This window comes from Pipistrellus kuhlii, unplaced genomic scaffold (assembly GCF_014108245.1).
Source record: "Pipistrellus kuhlii isolate mPipKuh1 unplaced genomic scaffold, mPipKuh1.p scaffold_m20_p_4, whole genome shotgun sequence".
Classification (NCBI taxonomy): Eukaryota; Metazoa; Chordata; class Mammalia; order Chiroptera; family Vespertilionidae; genus Pipistrellus; species Pipistrellus kuhlii.
The window spans coordinates 78,767,550-78,790,527 of NW_023425540.1; the positions used below are offsets into that span (position 1 = coordinate 78,767,550).

Here is a 22,978-nt window from a genome sequence, read left to right on the forward strand (position 1 = left end):
TTAAGTTGTACATAAGGAAATGGGTGAAAACCAGAAGTAGTTACCAAAGTAGAAATGGGTTATTTCTTGTTTTTGTTTTTTTAGAAATGTCACTTTCTAAAGCCTAATAACGCCTCTTGTTTAGAAGTGGGTGTTACTGTTCCTCTAGCAAAATGTTGCACTGGGTGCTGAATATAATTATTGAGACTATTGCCTGATTTTCTTTTGAAGAGGGAGGGGAGGGCCTTGCTCTCAAACTTCATAGCTTTTAAAAATCTCCCAAAATGGGCTCTCTAGATCAGCTCGGTGCATCTTACCTACATTTCCCATCTCCCACCCAATAACAGTCCCCAAAATAGCACTTTATTAGGGTCCCTTTCCCTTACAAAGGCTTCCCTCCCACCCCATCGAGTGTTTACATCTGAGCCAGATGATTTCCAAAGATCCTAACCTTTCTTGCAATACATAATGCTTCTGTCCGCCTGGCTTTCTGTCCTCCGTCACTACATCCTCTCACATTTCTTTATGCCTCCTCCGAACTTTTAAAAGAACCTCGTACTTATCTACATGTTTTAAAACATTTAAATTCGATAGCGTAATGCAGAATAAAAGGATAAAAAGCTGTAAGTCAAAACGCTTGGTAAGATTTCCTAAAACAGACACCTGACCAGATCAACATTTGGCATGAGTTTGTTTGAATGATGAAAACCAAAGCGCTTGTTACTTCATTTTGAAATCCGGGAGAAGACGTAGAAGTGCCTCAAACGTTCACCCAGTTCCTAAATTGCTTAAGAATCCCACTGCTGCCAAAACCGGTCTGGCTCAATGGATAGAGCATCATCCTAAGGATTGAAGGGTCCTGGGTTTGATTCCGGTCAAGGGCATGTACCTTGGTTGCGGGCACATCCCCAGTAGGGGGCGCGCACGAGGCAGCTGATCGATGTTTCTCATCCATGTTTCTAACTCTACCTCTCCCTTCATCTCTGTAAAAAAATCAATAAAATGTTTTTTTTTTAAATCCCACTGCTTATGAGGTTTCCGTCTTAAGAAGGTTGTCAAAATCAGCACTTTTGAAGAGGGAGGTCAAGTGCCCCACTAAGACCCCATAAGCCGGCTTTTATAAAGCGGTGCATTTTCCACGAGTTCTCAAGCCAAGACCAGATTACCTCTGCCCTCCCCGTACCAAGCCAAAACCCTCTTCGAATGGGAAGGAACAATGCGGAAGATCTAGCTAACACTTCAGTGGTGGGCACGGGTCTCGAGTCACAAGCCTGGGCTGAGCCTGGGCTTGGCCGGGGCGGCGGACGCCAGGACTAGAGAGGGCAGGGCCCCGAAGGCAGGGCCCCCGGCCGGGTTGGGAAGAGGAGCCCGGCCAGTGCGCCCCTCCATCGTCCGAGGTTAGGGAAAACATGCCCTCCTCCGCCTGACACTTGCGCGGCTTATTTCTTCGAGAACTATACGTCTCAGCCTCCTGAGCTGCTCTGAGGTTCAGCAGAAGGTCCGCGTCAACCGGCGGCGGCGCCCATCCAGGAGCCACTACCGCGGCCCGGCGTAGGCAGGAGCCGTTCAACCGCTTCCCGCAGGCCTGCGCGGGGCAGCGCAGCCCTCCCGGGCGCTGATTGGCCGCCCGGTGTCCCCGCCCCCTCGGCCCTGCTCAGCGCCTCGCTCTCCTTTGACCTCGATTTCAAGCCAAGCGCTGGGCAGCGGTTGGTCCGCCTCCCCCTCAGCTTGAGTTCGACTCGTCCAATGAGGAGCGAGCTTCGCGGGGAATGTCGGGAAAGGCCGCCGGCCTATATAAGGGGTTTACTGGGCGTGTCGCCGCGCCGGGGTCGCCGTGCGGATCCGGGACGGAGGCTGGTGCGGAGGTGGCTGTGGGCTCGCTGAAGCGGCACCTGGGAGACGATGGCCGAGGGAGATAATCGCAGCACCAACTTGCTGGTGAGTGCCGGCGTCCGTCACAAGGGAAACAGGTGGGCTCGGCCCGGCGGTGCTTCGGACTCGTGTTTCTACCCCGCGGCGGCCCGGCCCTCCTCCCCGGCGCCGGCCACAACGACTGCGCCTCGGGCTTCTCGGGTAGCTTCTGCTTGGCGGTGTCTGGTCCTGCCGACCCCTGACATCCTCTGGGGAAGGGGAAGAGGAGGGTGCGCCATCAGGCATCGCAAATACGGGATGAGGAAGAAGAAGGGGGGGGTGCTGTGGCAAGCCTGGGGTGCAGCCTCAGGCAGAGAGAGGGCCTCCAGGGGCCTGGCGAGAGCTTTTGGGGCCTAGCACCCAGCTGTGTCGGTTCGCTCCGCTTGGATCGTCACCAGGATGCCCCTTGGTTCTTTTGTTCCCCCTCCACCCCCCATGCTTGGGCAATGGGAGGAGAGTCAAAGGGCTGTTACTGAACATTTTCTGGTAGAGCTGAAAATTTCTGGCAGAGTGGCAGCGAGCTCACCGCAGAGAAGTTGGGGGGATTGAGGGTCCCGCTGGAAGGACAGTGGGAGGAGAGGACCAGGCGTTTGTCTGGAATGTGAGCTGGGGTCCGAAGGGGCTGGAGTGAGGTGTTGGCAGAGGCAGACACATGTACCCTCACCGTGGGTCTCAGGGCGGCACGCTGTGATCAACGAGAGGAACCGGTGCATTTTCTCCCTTTCCTTTCCCCAGGGAAAGGCAGGCCACACACAACAACCACAGTGACTAGAAGGAGCAAATAATTTAATAATTTTTGGCTTTTGATTCCAATAGCCCAGGTGCTGTAAAAGATTAAGAGACTTTGCAGGGTAGTTTGTGTGTGCATTTGTGTTTTCGAAATGCATGACCACACACACACACACACACACACACACACACACACCCCTCTACCTCCTTCCCTCCCTCTATAGTTAGCCCCTGCCAGGTTCCTTTTAAGAGGATTGATCAAAGCCGAGAGTTGCCAGAATTCAAACCGCTATTGAAATGACAGGCCCTGGACTGGAGCTCAAATACTCTTTCCAGCAGAGCAGTGTGTAACTTCAAGGACAAAACGTTTTGCCACTTCACATTAGCTCATTCTAGATTGTTCTCATAAGTTTAAGCAGCACTGTAGAAGTTACATACATTTATAATTTGGTAAAAGTAGTTTTCCTTATTTGTGCAAATGATGTCAACATCTAAATGATTCCATTACACAAAGAGCTACTACTTGAGAATTTTATTGAGTGCTGTTCAGGGAAAGGCTGCTATCCTAATGGATTTAGAAATTGGGGTTTAAATCGATGAAATGACAAAACAGCAAATCAATACTAACCACCTGAAATGATCGAATGTAAAGATCTAATTTTATACTGTGGGTACTGTGCTTGGTAGTGCATGACTTTGGGAAAGTTGGTTAATAATTCTTTAATGTAAAATGGGTCTTAATTATCTCTACCTTATAATTGATTTGGAAAGTGACCATTAAGTGATTTTCTCCACCCCCTCTCCACTGATTTTTGTCATTGGCACCAAAATTGTAGTTTAAAAAAAAAACAAACTAATTTGTTTCACATAGTGATTTGGTTAACAGCTGTTTTATATATTTGATGTCTTAGAGGAGTTTAATTCTCTAGGACTAATTCTCAGAAATGTTGAGCGTAGTAAATGATGGCTTTAAATATTGGTCGTGTGTAGGCTGCAGAGACTGCAAGTCTGGAAGAGCAGCTGCAAGGATGGGGAGAGGTGATGCTGATGGCGGACAAAGTCCTCCGATGGGAACGAGCCTGGTTTCCACCTGCCATCATGGGTGTGGTTTCCCTGGTGTTTCTGTAAGTGAGCTATTCAGTTACTTAAGATGGTGTTTGTTATTAATAAGGAATCGGGTAATACACAGCTTCCATTCTGGAAGTGTCTTTGTAATGCCTAATCCGTAAAGAGAGCAGTTTGCCCAGTGTTTAGGATTTGTAGTACTTTGTGAACTCAGTAACATAATGCAGTTGAATAAATCAGAGACTCAAACGGTTTGGCCTTAGAACCCTTCACACTCCTACAAAGTATGGAAGAGCACTGAGGCCTTACTCTCTTGGAATTTACAGTGCAGCTATAATGCCTTCATGTCATGAAGCTTCCAGAAAACAACTTGTGAGATAATTAGAATGAAAAGGGCAAATAACATCTGTGCGAACCAGAGGGATAAGTTAATAAACATCTTCATGTAGGAAAAGGGACCATATTTTTCTAACCTTCATTAATTTTTTTTTTTTTAAACAGGAATATCTATTATCTAGATCCATCTGTTCTATCTGGTGTTTCCTGTTTTGTTATGTTTTTGTGCTTGGCTGACTACCTTGTTCCTATCCTGGCGCCTAGAATTTTTGGCTCCAATAAATGGTAAGTAGCATGATAATTTGGCATTCTAATCTCTGAGAAATTACCCTGTTGGCTGTGATTAGTATTCTGTAACTAATCACAGAGAAGTGTCTAACCATCAGATACCTAGAGGTTAGATTTAGTGGTTTTTATATGAAGATTTTTTTTTTTTAGCTCATTCATATATAAATAATTAGTTCCCAGTACTTATTTAGAAACCTAGTGCATGAAATTGGTGCATGGGTGGGTCCTTAGGCCTGGCTGGCGATCAGGGCTGATCTGTGGGGTGACCAGTGGGGTGATGAGGGCCCCAGCTCACACCTGCCTTGGCTGGCCTGGCACAGCTCCCCATCACTGCAGCTGGTTGGGGCCTGTGTCCTGGGGGCAGCACTGGGGTATGCCCCTATGGTGGTCGGTGTGCGTCATAGTGACTGGACGTTCCTCTGGTCATCCTGCTGTTCAGTCAATTGGCATATTAAGTTTTATATAGATAGATAGGTCTTTTGTGGTCTGACATTTATTTTGGCTTTTTAAATATATTATTATTATTATTTTTTACAGAGAGGAAGAGGGAGAGTTAGAAACATCAATGAGAATCATCCATCAGCTGCCTCTTGCACACCCCTTACTGGGGATGTGCCCGCAACCAAGGTACATGTCCTTGACCGGAATCGAACCCGGGACCTTTCAGTTTCAGTCCCTGACGCTCTATCCACTGAGCCAAAAACGGTTTCGGCTAGTTTGATTTTTTAAAAGACCTTTTTATTGAAGTGAGAGGGGGCTTTTTTAGGTAAATATTTTAATTAAAATATTTTGTCAAGGATTGTAGAACTCATGAGCTTTGCGTAAAAGTAGTATCTTGACATTTTATATTTGTTCCCATTGATATTTAAGATAGTACTATATAATTTCACAAGTTATTTTTGAATGAATACAAAAACAGTAACTGGTAAATTTTTGTCCATTCATTTAGCAACTATTGAATGTCTACTTTTTTTGTTAGGCACTGTTCTGGATGCTATGAAATATTTTTAAGATTGGTCTTGTGTTTAAGGTTGAGATGTTGAGGCAGTGAAGTGGTAGTTAGCTTAATGCCTAGCAATTATTTCAGAGTAGGTTCAAGTTGTATATACGAAGTAGGCTGTTAATCTCATTTATACCATTCTTTGAATTAGTCACTGAGTTCCCAAGATATATATTGCTATGTGGCTAGGGATCATATTAAAGAATTTCTCCGAAACTGGTTTGGCTCAGTGGATAGAGCGTCAGCCTGCGGACTGAAAGGTCCCAGGTTCGATTCCAGTCAAAGACATGTACCTTGGTTGCGGGCATATCCCTGGTAGAGGGTGTGCAAGAGGCAGGTGATAGATGATTCTCTCTCATCGATGTTTCTAACTCTATCCCTCTCCCTCTCTGTAAAAAATCAATAAAATATATTTTTTTTAAAAAAAGAATTTCAACATCTCTCTGTGATGTTCAGTTCTCACTTTTTTTTTTCTTTTTCTTTTTTTTCCCGTGTTTGAGAGAGTTTATCTGCACCTCCCCTCCCCGGTGCCAGAGCCTCCGGGGCAGTTCTCACTTTTAAAAATATGTATTTTGTTTGTTTGTTTGTTTCAGAGAGGAAGGGAGAGGGAGAGAGAAAAACATTAATGATGAAAAAATCATCAATTAACCCTTGACCTGAATCAAGCCTGGGACCCTTCAGTCCACAGGTCGATGCTCCATCCACTGAGCCAACCAGCAAGGGCCAATTCTCACTTTTGACCACAATAATGAGCAAAATAGACATTGGAATATATTTTTTTCCTCCTAGCCACTATTCTCCCTCCGTTGTTTATTTTAATTTGATTAGTAGTCGACTTGTGCTTTTAGCTTTTTGTTCCCCAAGTAATAGCAAATTATTAAATAATTTGCAAAAGGAAAAATTTTAAATGTAAGCCCTTGAGTTTTTTGAGAAAAATTCAGACATTTTTTAGGAAGTTTGCTTAAGTTATGGAATAATTATGTTTATTTAAAGATGTTTTCCCATAGCAGAATGGATGAAGATTAGGAAGTGTCCTTTGAATTTAATTGTTTTTCACATTCAGTAGTGAATTATACTATTGTGTTTTGGGCAAGTTTGTAACAGTGCTGTATAAAAATTTAACAAGTGAAATCAGCTTCTGACCTTGACTTTATCAGCCAGATGGTATTTTAATCTGCTAATTCCTAATTCCGGGAGAAGAGTTTTTGGAAATAAACACTGAGTTTCATGGTAAATCAGTTCGTGGCTCTGTCTTATCAACAGAGCAGTGTTATTGTTTGATCTTTAAGGGAAGGAAGAACACTACTGCATGACCACAGTCCAGCCTTGAACATGGGCAACACATAAGGTTGAAATTGTTTACCAGAAGTCCCAGGGCTCAGCAGAAATCCTCCTACTGTATCTCTTACTGCAGTTCCCGGGATGGGAGCTAGAGGAGAGAAGATAATACATCCCCCAGCTTAGGGCCTGCTGTTTTGTTGTTAATCCTCACCTGAGGATGTTTTCTATTGCTTTTAAGAGAGGATGGAGGGAGGGAGGGAGGAGGAAGGGAAGGGGGAGAAGAGAGAGAGAGATGTGAGTGATACACATAGACTGATTGTCTCCTGCATGTGCCCCTAATAGAGCCAGGGATTGAACCTGCAACCAAGATACATGCCCTTGATTAGGAAATTGAACCCAAGACTCTTTGATGTTCTAACCATTGACCCACACCAGCCAAGGCAGACCTGCTTTTTAATAGTAGCCATTGTATCTGTATAATAAAGACAGTACAATGGCAATTTTTTTGTTTTGTTTTTGTTAATCCTCACTTGAGGATTTTTTCCATTGATTTTTAGAGTAGAAGGGAGAGGGAGAGATAAAGAGAGAAACATTGATATGAGAGAGAGATATTGCTTGGTTTCCTCCCACACAAGCCCTGACCAGGGATTGAGACTGCAGCCAAGGTCCATGCCCTTGACCAGAATTGAAGCCAGGACCCTTCAGGCCTTGGGCTGACGCTCTATTCACTGAGCCTGACCTGGCAGTTTTACATAGTAAATAAAAAGGCTTTCTTGCCAAAACTGGTTTGGCCTGCTGATTGAAAGGTCCTGGCTTCAATTCCGGTCAAGGGCTTGTACCTTGGTTGCGGGCACATCCCCAGTAGGGGGTGTGCAGGAGGCAGCTGATCCATGTTTCTCTCTCATCTATGTTTCTAACTCTATCCCTCTCCCTTCCTCTCTGTAAAAATCAATAAAATATATTTAAAGGAGGGGGGGGCTTTCTTGGAGGATCTTTTTGATTTTTACTGCTGTTTTATGATTATATTATCCCCCAGTGGGACTAAACTTACATTTGAGTTGTGTGTGGCTGCCCTGGCATCAAGTGTATGAAGCCAAGTTGAAGTATTATGCTGTGAATGCTGGTAGTTATCATCTCACTGAAAAGTGCTCAAATACAATTGTTTGGTAGAAACTTTACATCTTCCTCAAAACAAAGGGATTCTACTGGGCTACAACCTAGGATTCACTAGGATCTGGAAAACAATAAAGAATAGAGAAATTAATTTGCACCATAGGCCATAATTTCTGCACAGCCTATAGTAGTTTCTTTGTCATTAACCAAATGTGGCTTTAGAACCAGAGAGTACCATTACTTTGTACATGCACATGTGTAAGTATGTTTATATAAAAACTTATTCCTGTGCTATCCAAGGTGGGTGTTTTTTTTTTTTAATTTTCTAAAGTTTTACATATGTCTCCTCAGAGGTGTTTTAATGGTACAAAAACTTTTCACCTTTATAAGTAATGAGGAATCGTTTTCTATTTAGGTTTTCTTTAGAAGATAGCTTTTTAAATATGAGAGGATAGTGTATTTCTGTTTACTATAGAGATATGCTTATAGTGAAGGGGAAATTCTTTTTCTAGGACCACTGAGCAGCAGCAAAGATTCCATGAAATTTGCAGCAATCTAGTAAAAACTCGTCGCAGAACTGTGGGCTGGTGGAAACGCCTCTTCACACTGAAGGAAGAAAAGCCGAAAATGGTACTTTTTTTGTTTTGACTTATTCAAGTAAAGCAAAATTTTAAGGTTGAGTCGTTTTTACTTCAGTGTAATATAATGATAGCCTTTTTGTTTGAATAGTTATAGTTTGATATTTATCATCCATTGCTTTAATTTCTTTTGAGTGTATTCATGAATGCATGTCTGTATGAGACTGAGTCACTACAAGTTAAAATTACATTTTACACTTAATTTGTATTCTAGTAGAGTGGAGTCTTTCTTTTTCATACTGAAAAAAAAATAAGAGACATATATTTAGAAAGCATTTATTTTCTATTTTTAAAATTTATTTATTGATCCCTGGCCACTTTAGCTCAGTGGATAGAGTGTCGGCCTGTGGACCGAAGGGTCTTGGGTTCAATTCCAGTTGAGGGCACATACCTAGGTTGTGGGCTTGATCCCCAGTAGGGGCATGTGGTGGGTAGCTGATCAATGATTCTCATCATTGATGCTTCTATCTCTCCTGTTTCCTTCCTTGCTGAAATCAATAAAAATATGTATTTTTTATAGCTAAGATTTTTTTTTTAATATATTTTATTGATTTTGTACAGAGAGGAAGGGAGAGAGATAGAGAGTTAGAAACATCGATGAGAGAGAGTCATCGATCAGTTGCCTCTTGCACACCCCCTACTGGGGATATGCCCGCAACCAAGGTACATGCCCTTGACCGGAATCGAACCCGGGTCCCTTCAGTCCCCAAGCCGACGCTCTATCCATTGAGCTAAACCGGTCCCAGCAAAAATATGTATTTTTTAAAAAAGCCCTAGCTTATTTGGCTCAGTGGATAGAGCATCAGTCTGCGGACTGAAATGTCCCGGGTTCAATTCGTCAAGGGCACATGCCCGGGTTGCTGGCTTGATCCCCAGTAAGAGGCGTGCAGGAGGCAGCCAATCAATTATTTATGCATTCATTGCTTGACTCTTATATGTACTCTGTCGGGATTGAACCCATAACCTTGGAGTACCGGCATGATACTAACCAACTGAGTACCTAGCCAGGGCTAGCATTTGTTTTCTTAATTCAGCTTCATATAAGGTTACTATGTGAAATTACTAATTGTAAAAGTTGTATCATTTATATTCTAAAGTATTTAATTTAAATATAGAATTACAATAGGTCTATGATGGATCCAAATTCTATAAAGCCAGATGTAATGGAGTTTTCTGTTTGTGTGTGGAGGTGGGGGTGGGGAGAGTTAATATGTTTTTATTGATATCAGAGAGCAAGGGAGAGATAGAAACATAAATGATGAGAGAGAATCATTGATCAGCTGCTTCTTGCACGCCCATCCTGCACTGGGGATTGAGCCCGTAACCCAACCCTGGGAATCAAACCATGACCTCCTGGTTCCTAGGTCGATGCTCAACCACTGAGCCACACCAGCCAGGCTCTGTAGTTTTATATACTATATATAGATACCAACCATTTTTAAAGAGAAGTGGTAATAAAAACAATCATTTTCCAACCTTTAAAATGACTTTATTAGTCTGTTTCTAGGAGTTGACACATCTTATTATTTTCATTATTAGTACTTCATGACCATGATCATGTCTCTTGCTGCCGTTGCTTGGGTGGGACAGCAGGTCCACAACCTTCTTCTCACCTACCTGATCGGTAAGTCTTCGAGGACACAGGCACGTTCTGGGCAACGAAGTCTAACGAACTTAGACAAATGTGTGTGCTCAGCAAGTTTAAGGCACTCATCAAGGACTGTGGGAGTCTAGAAAAAGGTCTAAAACCCAGGTCCTTGTTTGTGGTCTTGTAGGAAGTTAAAACAACATAATGACCAGGTAGGAAGAAATGCACAGGAGGTAAAAGGGAGCAGTGTGTGTCATCTGAGGTTGGGAGGGATAGCGAAGTTTCTGGGTTATTAATAGAAGTAATGGATTTCATATTGCTTCTTCCCAGTAGAATGCCTAATAGTTCAGGAAACTACCTTCTCTATAATGTATTAACATTTAGGAAATGAATTATTGCCTCCTTAACTTGGTTTGTTTGTTTATTTTTAAGTGACTTTCTTACTGTTGCTTCCTGGACTAAACCAACATGGAATCATTTCGAAGTACATTGGAATGGCCAAAAGAGAGATGAACAAGCTTCTTAAGCAAAAAGAAAAGAAAAATGAGTAAGGCATCTTCTTTATTCAGTGTGGTTAATGGAGTATACATTGTGTGGGAACAGTTTCTATTGCCTGGATACTGAAGTGTTACAGAGTAGCTCTTTGCTCTCACGCCTTCTGCCCTTAGTTACTAGAAATTCAGATTTGCCACACAAGGTTTTGTACAGTGTCTTCATGTCAAGTGTATCTGGGTGCATTCTCAGCAGTTGGCCTTATGGACAACTCATGAATACAACTTGTTTTGATTTTTCTCACGCAGGGTTAATTGATTTCTCACTTATAGGCAGCTTCCTTTAAAATTATACAGCTATGAACTTTAATTGTTAGTACAGTTAACAAATGGCTCTGGATAATTGTTCAAGTTGATCTTTGTTTTGGCTAGATACAAGGTATAGTGAGTGGCCTGTGGCTATAGGAAGCTGGTTGTACCAGCTCCTTCCCAGTCTGCTTAAAAAAATGTCCAGCTTCAAGAATATAGAGACTTGAGGGCATATGCTGGGGGTTGAGGGTGGCCAGGGAGAAAAAGGAGACATATGGAATACTTTAAACAATAAAAAAGGAACAGGGAAAGAAAGAAAGGAAAAAAAAAAGAATATAGAGATCAAGTTTACTACTTCAATGAAGAGACCATTTCTGTTTCTATACCAGGGAGAAGCATCCTCATGAAATAAAATGAAACTAATACATGCTCTAGTTTGTGTTGGTTTCTCCCTTGTGCAAAACTGAGCAACTGATCCTCTGTAATGGGGAGCCTGACAGTTCAAGAGCTCTTGTCCCATTGCACTTAGCTTTCAAGTTAGTAGGTCCTAAAGGCTTTTCAGTAGCAGACTTCCAAAAGCTTGAACTTGGGATTTTTAGCATACTTTTAGTTTCAGATTGTCAGCTGTCTAAAACTAAAGTACATAAGAGATGAAGACTCGTGCCTATGACTTTTACTCTTAAGACCAGCTAATAAAGGACAAAAGTCTTCTTTCTGTGTTTCATCAAGAGTCAGTAGAAAGTAATTTTCTCCCACTCATTTTTCAATTCTCATTTTATGGTAATATTGGCTGCTTGGTCCCCATAGATTTGGTCTAGAAGGTGCCATTCTACTGGCATCTGACTTTTTTTCCTAGATATTTCTCAAAAAATTATAAGGGCTGTTGGTGAGAGCAAACTTGTGTAGATGATATATGTCCTTAGGTCTATAACAATGTTCTAACTCTTAGAAAGTGTTTTAGAATTATTTTCCCTCTCAGTAGCTAGATGTTTAAAGTAGTGGAAATCTGTGGAATGAACCTTTTAAGGGCCGAAAATGTGACATACTTGGAAAAATTCTTTAACTCTGATTAACTAGCTGTAATATAGTTCTGTGAATTTATTGCACTGATGCTGTAAAACCTGGATCTTGTGGTATATCTGTCTCTAAATAAGTGTTGTTTTCTCCCCTTCAATATTGTCAACAGTGCAACCATGTAGCATATGTTTGAGTTTTTTGTTTCATATGAAAACTACAAGCTACCTTAATTTACATGTATTTCCTCATTGTAAATAAGCCTGTCCTCTTATCTGGATTGTTTTGTGTGTACATGTTCTACCAACTACTTTTGTGATTTTAATTCTGTATTACTTCTTCTACTTGGTTTTGTGAAAAGGGGAAAAATAAAAGCTGGTATCCCTTTTTTGTGTCCTGTTTCTTTCTACCTTAGCCAGTACAATATTTACATGAGTGGATTTATGAATCTGACTAATGAACTACCCTTGCGTGATCAATACATGCCAATAAAGTACTCTTTAAGAACAAAATAAAAGGTTTAAATTTATTCATTCAGCAAACATCCAGGCAAAGTGCTGGATGCAAAAGGAAATGAATAAGTGATAACCAAAGATGATGTGTGAGAAGGCCAACCTGGGCGAACAGGCAGGAACAATGCAGGCTCAAGGGAGGGCCTGCCATGGGCACCTCTGTACCTCAGGGTACGTGAGTTAGTAAGTAGGCTAGGCGGTGGGTGACTTACCTGTACATGGAACTTTTTTATTTTTTTATTAGAGCTCAAATTGGATGTTTTATCATTGGACCTCACTGTCTACTTAGAGTATCCTGTGAACAGATTCAATCAAATTAAATTCTGAGGCCTACATCCACACCACCACCACCCTCCCCTCCCCCAAGGAAAATGTTTGGAGCCTCTTGGGGATTTATTGTAAATTCCAAACGGAAGTCTCAACACAAAATCACCATAGGTGGCTGCCTGATACTTGGAAATGCTGTATTTAGATATGCAGCTGTGATTGCATCTCAGGCTGGCCAGTCCACATTAGCTGGCTTTTTTCCCACGCCAGTCTGGCTACGCTTGTGCCAGTTCTGACCACAGCAAAAGTCCCGTTTTGACACTTGCCTTGGCATTACCTCCAGTGGTGGTCTTATCATTCCAGATTCACAAAATGTCCACAGGAGGCTATTTGGAGATAGTTGTGCTAAAAAGTAAAGATTTGGTAGTTTTGCCGAAACCGGTTTGGCTCAGTGGCAGAGCATCGGTCTGTGGACTGAAGGGTCCTGGTTTCGATTCCGGTCAAGGGCACGTACCTTGGTTGCGGGCACATCCCCGGTAGGGGGTGTGCAAGAGGCAGCTGGTCGATGTTTCTCTCTCATCAACGTTTCTAGCTCTCTGTCCCTCTCCCTTCCTCTCTGTAAAAAAAATATATATATATTTGGTAGTTTTTAGGACAGGTGCTTTAATGCCAGTTCATCTTCCGCACGGTTGCCATTTATTTAGCCTCACCTGAGGATATGTCTATTGACTTTAGAGAGAGGAAGGAAGAGAGAAATATCAGTGTGAGAGAAACATTGATTGGTTGCCTGCCTTATACACCCAACTGAGGATTGAACCTGCAACTAGGTATGTGCTCTGACCAGAAAAGGAGCCTGCAACCTATTGGTGTATGAGATGACTCTAACCAACAGCTACCCAGCCAGGTCCGGATGTTACTTAACAATCAGGTCGTGATTAATCCTATTTGAAGCCCTCAGCAAGTTTCAGTTTGCCTACAGCATAAATCACAAACTTGTAGTTTATACCTGGCCCTTCCCAATTCCAACCCAGCCATTCTGAGATTTTTGTCCATCTTTATTCCATGCCCTCCTCATTCTTGGAGCTGTTGTAAAGCTAGAATATCTGCTGCCTGTTCACCCTAACATTTTAGGGTTGGGTAGACCTAGATCCAAACCCACTTTTTTTTTTTCTTTTTGACTTTTAAAACTAAAAAAAGTTAAGATTGAGTCAATTTAAAATTGAACTACGTCTTCTCATTTGTGAAATGGGAATAATAGTATAGATATCATAGGGGCAGTATAAGACCCCATTTGTTTTGTGGATTCAATAATCTACAGGAAGCACTTAGTGGCAGTCACGAATTAGACATCGTTAGACTTCACAACACATCAAATTGCACTTCCTCTGTGAAAGCTTTAGCAACATCCCAGGCCACCTCAGCATTAACAAGCACTTCTTCATATGGGCAAACTACATGGCACATTGTGTGGTATTGTGCTGTTATTTAGACTGCTGTCTCTTAAGGCAGAAACATATTTTTGTCCCCTCACTACGTGGTACGTGATATTCTGATACTTAAGTGAATGGATGAATGAATTAAGTGTATAAAGAGATAGTGGATGTCGCTCTTTTTCTACTTATGATAAAGCTCTTAGTAAAGTGAATTTATTCCCTTCACTCCCTGCTATTGCTAAGGCTCTCAAGGTGAATTGCACATTTTTAGCAAACAAAGCCTGTAAGTGCCGGGGAACCAGTTCTTCAAGGAAACGTTCATTTAAAAAGCAAATGGTCCTTTTGTAATATATAATTAACCGGAGAATTCTATATCCCTGAGATCTCCAAATTGGGAGCTTTGCTTTCCTGCGGCTCACTTAGGATTTGAGAAGTGGGGGTGTGTTAGAAGCTTTATACTAATGAATGCTAATGTTGATAAGCACTCTCTCTGCCAGATTTTGTATTAATTTCTTTTTTAAAAATATATTTTATTGATTTTTTACAGAGAGAAAGAGAGAGGGATAGTTAGAAACACTGATCAGCTGTCCCCTGCACACCCCTCACCGGGGATGTGCCCGCAACCAAGGCACATTCCCCTGACCTTTCAGTCCATAGGCTGACACTATTCACTGAGCCAAACCGTTTTCGGCATGTGTTAATTTCTTTAATGGATTATTTCTTCTTTGCTGTTGTTAATTCTTGCCTGAGGATGTTTTTCCATTGATTTTTTGGTAAGAGTGGAAAAGATGGGGCAAAATAAACATCAATATGGGAGAAACACATCAATTGGTTGTCTTCCACACACACTCCGACCAGGAGTCTGCAACCAAGGTACATGCTCTTTTAAAAAAAAAAAATACATTTTATTAATTTTTCACAGAAAGGAAGGGAGAGGGATAGAGAGCTAGAAACATCGATGAGAGAGATACATCAATCAGCTGCCTCCTGCACCCCCCTCCCCCCCTACAGGGGATGTGCCCGCAACCAATGTACATGCCCTTGACCTTTCAGTCCTCAGGCCAATGCTCTATCCACTGAGCCAAACTGGCTAGGAATCCTCATAATAACTTTCAAAAGGCAGGTATCATTATTATCCTTGGTTTATATCTGGGGAAAGTTCAGAGAGGATAGGAGATATACAAACTGGTTCCTGTCCCAATGTAGACAGGCAGATAAAAGCCACTGGCTCTGAATCCTGTGTTTATTTAGAAACATTTGTGACTTTCTTTCAAAAATTTCCCCAGAACTCGCAAGAAACGCCTGGAGCCCTAGTAAACAATTTCTAAGATTTAGGGAGAGTCAAAGAGGAACAACCGATTAAAAAATATTTTTTGCTTTGAAAATGTAACATATACACACGTTTCAAATAACAAAACAAACTTGTATAGGGAGAAAATCAAGTCTTCCATCCCAGTTCCTAATGCCCCTCCCCAGAGGCAATAACCGATTTCTGTGGATCTTTCCAGAGACACTATTGTTAATAAAAAAAAACCCCACATTGAGCCGAAGCCGGTTTGGCTCAGTGGTAGAGCGTCGGTCTGCGGACTGAAAGGTCCCGGGTTTGATTCTGGTCAAGGGCATGTACCTTGGTTGCGGGCACATCCCCCATAGGGGGTGTGCAAGAGGCAGCTGGTCGATGTTTCTCTCTCATCGACATTTCTAGCTATTTCTTTCCCTTTCTCTCTGTTAAAAATCAATAAAATATATTTAAAAAAACACACACATTGAAACCTGTAAAGAATTTTGTGAGCTTATTTGAGTCATACTGTTGACATATGCAGGGAAGCAGAACCTCAATAAATTGAGATAATTCTCCGAAGAATGGCGGGTTTCATTTTTCTATTTATACATTGCAATCAAAGGAGGGACACAGGTGGGTTACATGAAATTCATTGGTGATGGATTAAGGAGGTGGGATAAAGCAAAGTGGCGGGGAACCCCTGGGATTGGTAAAAAGTAAAATTATGGACACATACTTAGGTGAGTGCAGGAACAATTAATGTGACCACAATGAAGGAATTTGTGGTATCTGTCCTGGAGCCCAGCACATTTGGTTGTGCCCCAGGGGCTCCAGAAAAAGGGAAGTCGCAAGTTAACCACACATCTCACAGATATGTTATCTTAGAGGAAAAAAAAAAAAAAGCTAATGGGCTCAGTAAAGGAGATCTCAGTTGATTTTTGTCTGGGAAAATATCGGCCTAGAACATGACCACCCACTATAACCTGTTTGTAGTTAAATATTTAATTTTCAAACCATCTTTTGTGGTTATTTAGGTCTCTGAGTTTGCAAGACTGCCACGCAGGCCTCCCCTGAGCTTGTCAGGTTATAAATATGCAACATTAAAATTTATTCTAGAAAAAAAAATGAACTTTTGTAATAATACGAACAATAAAGATTGATTAAAAAAATAAATAAAATTTATTCTAAATGGTGAAGTTACTGCAATAAAATATCTAGGCCCTTGTCAGTCTTTTTCTTTTACAGATTAAGTGCTAGAAGGGAATAGAACCTCCACTAACGCCTTACCTCTCTCTATCCTCTACCCATGGCCTCGCCTGACCAGGTCGATCCTATCTACTCTCTACTGCCCATGCCTGAGGAGGCTCCGCCCGTTACTCCTCCTTTCACAGTCCCCTCCGCCCCGGGTGGTGCTTTGAAAATCTCGCGAGATCCTGCCCTCTTCCCATAACTCCGTGCGCTCGCCCCTCCCGTCCTCTTTCCGCCATCGGTCTGTGCCGGTGAGTACCTCTGCCTGGGCAATCCACGGTCATCCGTCGGCTATCGGCGCCATCCTGCAGTCTGAGACGGGATTTCTGTGATCTGCGAGGAAGCGGGGCCGTGTCTGGGCCTGGGATGCGGGCCTGGAGGAGCCTGGGCAGGCGGAGGGGGAGAGTCGTGCTCGGTGCCCCACGCTCAGTCCCCGGGAGCTGCCTTCTAGGGCGCAGGCCGCCGCGCTGGCGGGAAGCGGAGAGGTGGTAGTCCCGGCGCGGTCGGCGGCGCCGGGATCTCCCCGAAGTGGCTGGGGCGGCGGGAAGGGTTGGGCACGGGAACTCTCGGGGGCCGTGCATTGCTGCGGTCGCGCTGGGGGCTAGTGAGGCTGAGGACTCGGCAGGAAACACTGCCGGAGAGACAGGTTGCTGGGAGCTAACCTGGAGCTTCAGTGCTTGAGGGTTTCCCCTCCATCACTTCGTTGAGCTTTAGGAAGCAGGTTGGATCCCTACCAGCCTGCTTGAAGCTTGAAGCTTGATTTGGATTCCATCCTAACTTTCCAAAACTTGGTTGAAGCGACTAGCAGTTTGTGCCCGCGGGGATCGAGTCCCCTTCGTGCACTGTTTGCCGCTGTGTGCACTTGCTGTTGACACAATGTTATATGGCACCAAGACCGACGCTTTCTCTTTGATAGATATGGGTGTTAGGTGGAAAGGAGTATTTTTTGTTTGTTTGTTTTTGTATAATAGGACAAGACTGACATTGGGTTAGTGGGATTATAGAGCAAGGTTAGTACAGGGGCTGCTGGATTTCACAAGTCCCGAAAACGTCGTTGAGTCGCTCCCATGCGGAATAACTGAGGGACCATGTCTGATATTTTCGTTCAGGTAGCTGACATTCTGCTGAGGAACAGTCCTGCTTAGAACTAGGATAACGTCGTCATGACAGAGGCAGAAAAGAGGGTGTGAAGTGACTGGATGCCTGTTATGTTAGCAGTGACGGTAAAACTCTTGTTTTTTTCTTCCCCGAACAGCCACAATGGTGCGCATGAATGTCCTGGCTGATGCTCTGAAGAGTATCAACAATGCCGAAAAGCGAGGCAAACGCCAGGTCCTCATTAGGCCGTGCTCCAAAGTCATCGTCCGGTTTCTGACCGTGATGATGAAGCATGGTGAGTTGCTGTGTGTTGTGTACCTGGGAGATGTTGGCAGTGGACTTGGGCTGTGTCTGGAATTGTCTCGGGGGAGGGTGCTGTGGAAGAAACACTGAGCATGTTAGGACTGTCGTTGAAAGGAGAGGAGAGTTTGTGACTTGCTCTGCTAGGTGTTTGGGAGTTAAAATGGTCCTTCACCTGCGATCTGTCATTGAAAGGAGCCCCGAGCTCATCAAAGAGCTCTTTTGGGTTGGGAAGGGTGGGAAGTGGGAAGGTCTGAAGGGGCAAGGCGAAATAGTCCATGTGGAAGAACTGTAGGCTGGGTTTTGGGTGCTGCCCCCTGAATTTTAATATTACTTAGGCTGTAAAGATTAGTTCTGATACAGAGCCACTCTCTTTCCCTAAACTTCTTAGAGAAATGGTAACTGAGATGAGGGGAAAGAATCTAGTAGGCACACAGAAGGAATACTAGAGTAGAAGGTAAATATTTAGGTCTCGCAAATTGATATCTGGCATGTAAAGCAGTCCGTTATGTTCTGTAGGTTACATTGGCGAATTTGAAATTATTGATGACCACAGAGCTGGGAAAATAGTTGTGAACCTCACAGGCAGGTTGAACAAGGTAAGAATTTTAGTATTTTCCACCTTGAAGAATCATCTAGCATGGTGTTGCTGTCTCGTAATTGCCCTTGTGAAACTGAATAGTGGTGGTGTGCTTGTTTTACCTAGTTAGGTGAAGACTTACTTTAGGGATTATTATAGTCATTAAATTTTATGTCACATTTTACTTCATTTGTTCTCCAGGATTGCACTTGCTGTAGAAATGTTGACCTAGGGTTTGTTGAGTGTGGGCTGTCTAAAGGGAGATGGAGAGTTGGGGTGAAACTGGTGGTACTGGTATTTGAATGTTGGATGTTATAGTGCCTACCTCACTGGCTTGAACTTGGGTGGCCAAGGCCACTAATGCTGTCACTGTCAGTGTAAACAGTTTGTGCCTTCCTCTCATGGTGATTGTGTTGGGTTTTTAAACAGAATGTGGCTCTCTCAGTATTACTATTTCTCTATTTGCTGTATGTGACTCTGGGGTCTGTTATCCCTTTCAGTTTGAGTTGTCAGCATAACATAGTAGATCTATTAATATTTGATTTGTGGTTTAACTGATTGCAGGTATTTTGGGAGCAGCTGTCTGTAATCTGTAAGCTAGTCAGGGTCCCTGAGCTGCTACCCTGCTTTGTGTTCATATTTGTAGCTTTCAGATTTGCAGGGAGTCTGGACTCCTGTAGACCAACAACATATATTGAGGGGGAAGGTGGCAGTTATTGAATCCTGGTTAGAGGAAGAGGTCATTGATTGGTAAGGTTATTTCCTTATCCAAATTTCTTTTACAAAGTTGCTCCCTGTAGAGTGAACTTGCTTCATATGTGGGTAGATACTTAGTGTTAGATGAAAATTTCTGGATATGAAGCCTTTATGAGAGATTTGAAGAGTATCCAGAGTAACCAAGTATGTCTTGTTTTATTCTAGTTGTAATCATTAGACCACAACCCCAAAGTAAGATTTAGCTCACTCTTTGTCGTTGAAGGAGAAGATTCACAGTGTGTTCTTGAAGTAGAAGGTGTGTCAGTGTTTTTCCTATTTTTTAGGAGTTAGGAAGCTGGGATCTGAGCTCTGTTAAGGTCTCAGTTATTTAGTAACAGTGGGAGACGGTTTTATAGCATAAACTTAAAACTGTCCTGTAGAAGATTGCCTTTCTATAAAATATTTTAAAAAACCCACAACAAATCTCTTTACATTGGAGAAATGCTGCATACCAAATTCTCCTTGAACATTTCACTGTACATAATAGTTTGAGAAGTAAGTTTGAACAGAGCATTTCCCCAGTGGAACTCATTTGTGGCATTCTTGTTCTGTGGTATACTAGTTTGACAGATTCTGGTTAAAAGATAGTTGAAATGCCGGTCCTGTCACTTTGCTGTCTGGGCAAAACCAAAATCAGTTTCTTAAGATTCATCTGGTTAGGGAAGGGTGAGCTGCTAGCTGGAGGAGAGCAACTTTTCTCTGGAATAAAAAACCTGGGTGCTGTGGAGTGGAGGCTCAGAAAGGTGTTCCGCTGTTGGAGAACTGTCTCTTAACTGGATTTTTTCCATTCAGTGTGGGATTGTCCTTGGCAATCAAGTGACTTCATAGCTGGTAGGATATGAAAGGAGCACTTGAGCAGATTTCCTAGCATAGGCCTGAGAAGCCCGTTGTTCTGTGGGTTCAAATCACTACCAGAGGAAGTGGAATTCCATCAAAACTTTTCTTCTAACCTCATAATCTCCTTTGGTTTACTGTTAAGAGTGTGCACACAACTGTCTACCTGTTTTCTTAGTCCCTGGAGTTTACACTTTGATGATATTAATTCTCACATTATTTCTTGCCTGCATTGATATTTTTAGGAGTTCTGGTGATTTACAGAGCAGGGGGTCATATTGGGCTCTTATTAAAGATATTTTTTTTCTACAGCTTCCATTTTTCTAAACACAGCTGATTTAGTCAGATCTTGTATGAGCCTACGGGCAAACTCATGTACGTAGCTTGTTAGTGGAGGTTAGAATAAATATTGTATTTTAGGATTTGTGTGTGATTGCTTGAAATACTGTGCTTTGGCTCTTGGAGGGCTTGTACTGGTAGGACAGTGGACTTTCTCAGTAATAAACGAATCTGGGATAGCATTAAGAGTTTGGCTCTTTCTGCTTCCCATTAGATTAGTTTGGAAAAGTTTGCTTGGGGTTGTAGGATAGTGTGCCTCGGAAATATTTAGTGGTACTTTATTGGTGTGGAGAAGTGAGTGTTCTTAGATTTTAAGATAGTGCCTGTGGAGTTTGTTTCTTAAAAATTCTAATATTTTGCCCTAGCTGATTTTGCTCAGTGGAGATATCATTGGCCTGTGGATTGAAAGATTCCGGTTGCCGAAACCTGTTTGGCTCAGTGGTAGAGCGTCGGTCTGCGGACTGAAAGGTCCCAGGTTCCATTCCAGTCAGGGGCATGTATGTTGATTACGGGCACATCCCCGGTAGGGGGTATGCAAGAGGCAGCTGGTTGATTCTCCCTCATCGACTTTAGCTCTCTATCTCTCTCTTCCTCTCTGTAAAAAATCAATAAAATATATTAAAAAAAAAAAAAAAGATTCTGGTCAAGGGCACATGCCTGGATAGGGGGCTCAATCCCTAGTAGGGGGCGTGCAAGAAGCAGCTGATCAATGGTCCTTTCTCATTATTGATGTCTCTATCTCTCTTCCCCTCTCCCTTCCTCTTTGAAATCAAAATATATATAAGAAATACTAATATTTTGCATATTTTGAGATTCTACATATTCATGACTTACTATGAAAAAAAAAAAGTGTAGACTTTTTTTCGTGTGTCTAAGAATTTGTTCTGCGAGTCTTCCAGCCCTTGGGGGGATAGATAGTGCACACTGGTGACCTAACATTGCCATGTGCGTTGCCTTGTGTTCTTTTATTTACTTTCTCAATACTTTGTTTTTCTCCCTGGGCTGGCAAAGTCATAATTTTTTATTTTTTTCAAATGGCATTTATATAAAGTATTGTACAGAATAGTTACCCATTAATTTTTGCGTTGGTTGGTTTATATGACAGTTAAGCAATTTTAAATACTGTTTTGTGTTACTGTTTTTCTATTATTGAAGTATGAACAGTGTTTTATGTTATGTTTTTACAGTGTGGAGTAATCAGCCCCAGATTTGATGTGCAACTCAAAGATCTAGAAAAATGGCAGAACAACTTGCTTCCATCCCGTCAGTTTGGGTGAGTCAATTTTCCTCAGTTAAAATAAGACTAAGGATTGCTGTGATGAAATCCGATGAGCTGAATTTTGTTGTTGCAGCAGTAGAAATTGTCTACATTCCCAACCGTTTGACTCAAGGACTTGGCTCATGTGTAGCTACATTACACGTGTTAGGGCTAGGATTCAGATTCTGAGAGGCATGTGAGAGCTGAGGCTGAGAGACAGCAGATTTGTGTCCCCATTAATGTCTGCTCTTTTCGTTTATGTTTGATGTGATTCCCTCCTATGGCCGAATTATTAAGTGGCGCAAACAAGTCCATCAAGTTTATAGTAATACTTACATGCTTTAAACTCCATGCCTTCTTACCTGAGAGCAGAAAGTGACATTTTGAAAATAAGGAGTGCAGTCTTTGCTTTCATTTAAGCTTAGTAGCATTGTTTCTCAGTGTTTCTCAGCTGAGGGCAGAGCTGTGTGGCTGAGGTCTCTGGATCTGAATCTTTTATTATTTTTAATATTTTTATTTCAGAGAAGGGGGGAGAGATAGAAATATCAATGATGAGAGAGAATCAATTGATCGATTGCCTCCTGCATGCCCCACTCTGGGGATCAAACCTACAACCTGGGTATATGCCCTAACCGAGAAATGAACCGTGACTCCTGGTTCATAGGTCGATACTCAACCAATAAGCCATGCCAGCTGGGCTGGATCTGAGTCTTTTGTTTCCAGAAGCATTCCTGTGCATGGCCAGCTTGTGGAGGCAGTGTTAGTTTGTGTCTGTTACAGGAAGATGTCTTAAGCACTGATGAATGTTGGTGCCTTTCTGTACCAGAAATTGGCTTTATGTTGAACTATTTAGGAAAAACTCACCGTTGTGTTTTTTTTTTGTTTTGTTTTTTTTAACTCTCCATAGTTTCATTGTACTGACAACCTCAGCGGGCATCATGGACCATGAAGAAGCAAGACGAAAACACACAGGAGGGAAAATCCTGGGATTCTTTTTCTAGGGATGTAATACATTTGTGAAATAAAATGCCTCACAGGACTCTGGTGCTTCCCTCGGTCGTTTTGAACGTGTCAGCAGAGTGGCAGGAGCTCTCGCGGCGGGGTGCAGCCTTTGTGTTGTTTGGTGAATGCTGTTTCCCTGAAGCGACCAAGAAAGTCTCGTGATAACGCCCCCATCACACTCATGCTCAGCAGAGGATGGTGTCTGGCCCTGGATGGTTGCATCTGGGTTGGGGTCCGAGCGGTGAAGCTGTCCCTTTCTGGAGTCTTATGTCAACCCTAGAAGGAGTGGTGCCTTTCCTGTTTTTAGCTCATTTCAGGCATTGTTAA

The 22,978-nt window shown here is 42.6% G+C and overlaps 2 protein-coding genes across 3 annotated transcripts; both read left to right on the forward strand.

Annotated features, from left to right (window-relative positions):
• Positions 1–1,761: 1,761 nt before the first annotated feature.
• ARL6IP1 (ADP ribosylation factor like GTPase 6 interacting protein 1) lies at positions 1,762–10,617 on the forward strand. Of its 2 annotated transcripts, XM_036409341.2 has the most exons (6): positions 1,762–1,917; positions 3,610–3,743; positions 4,186–4,305; positions 8,215–8,332; positions 9,880–9,964; positions 10,361–10,617. In XM_036409341.2, the coding sequence occupies exons 1-6, from the start codon at positions 1,882–1,884 to the stop codon at positions 10,477–10,479; spliced, it is 612 nt and encodes a 203-aa protein (XP_036265234.1). In that variant the 5' UTR covers positions 1,762–1,881; the 3' UTR covers positions 10,480–10,617. The 2 variants fall into 2 exon arrangements, with proteins under 2 accessions (XP_036265234.1, XP_036265235.1); XM_036409342.2 differs by lacking the exon at positions 4,186–4,305.
• Positions 10,618–16,614: 5,997 nt separating this feature from the next.
• RPS15A (ribosomal protein S15a) lies at positions 16,615–22,700 on the forward strand. Its single transcript, XM_036409343.2, has 5 exons — positions 16,615–16,735; positions 17,740–17,877; positions 18,402–18,481; positions 21,579–21,664; positions 22,557–22,700. Exons 2-5 carry the CDS (start codon positions 17,745–17,747, stop codon positions 22,648–22,650), a joined length of 393 nt encoding a protein of 130 aa, XP_036265236.1. The 5' UTR covers positions 16,615–16,735; positions 17,740–17,744; the 3' UTR covers positions 22,651–22,700.
• The last annotated feature ends 278 nt before the right edge of the window (positions 22,701–22,978 follow it).

Excerpts from the sequence above, each read along its gene's own strand:
- RPS15A (XM_036409343.2), top strand. The coding sequence starts at position 17,745 with ATGGTGCGCATGAATGTCCTGGCTGATGCTCTGAAGAGTATCAACAAT. Across the intron at positions 17,878-18,401 it reads GACCGTGATGATGAAGCATG|GTTACATTGGCGAATTTGAA; the intron begins GTGAGTTGCTGT and ends TATGTTCTGTAG. Across the intron at positions 18,482-21,578 it reads TCACAGGCAGGTTGAACAAG|TGTGGAGTAATCAGCCCCAG; the intron begins GTAAGAATTTTA and ends ATGTTTTTACAG.
- ARL6IP1 (XM_036409341.2), top strand. The coding sequence starts at position 1,882 with ATGGCCGAGGGAGATAATCGCAGCACCAACTTGCTG. Across the intron at positions 3,744-4,185 it reads GTGGTTTCCCTGGTGTTTCT|GAATATCTATTATCTAGATC; the intron begins GTAAGTGAGCTA and ends TTTTTTAAACAG. Across the intron at positions 4,306-8,214 it reads ATTTTTGGCTCCAATAAATG|GACCACTGAGCAGCAGCAAA; the intron begins GTAAGTAGCATG and ends TTCTTTTTCTAG.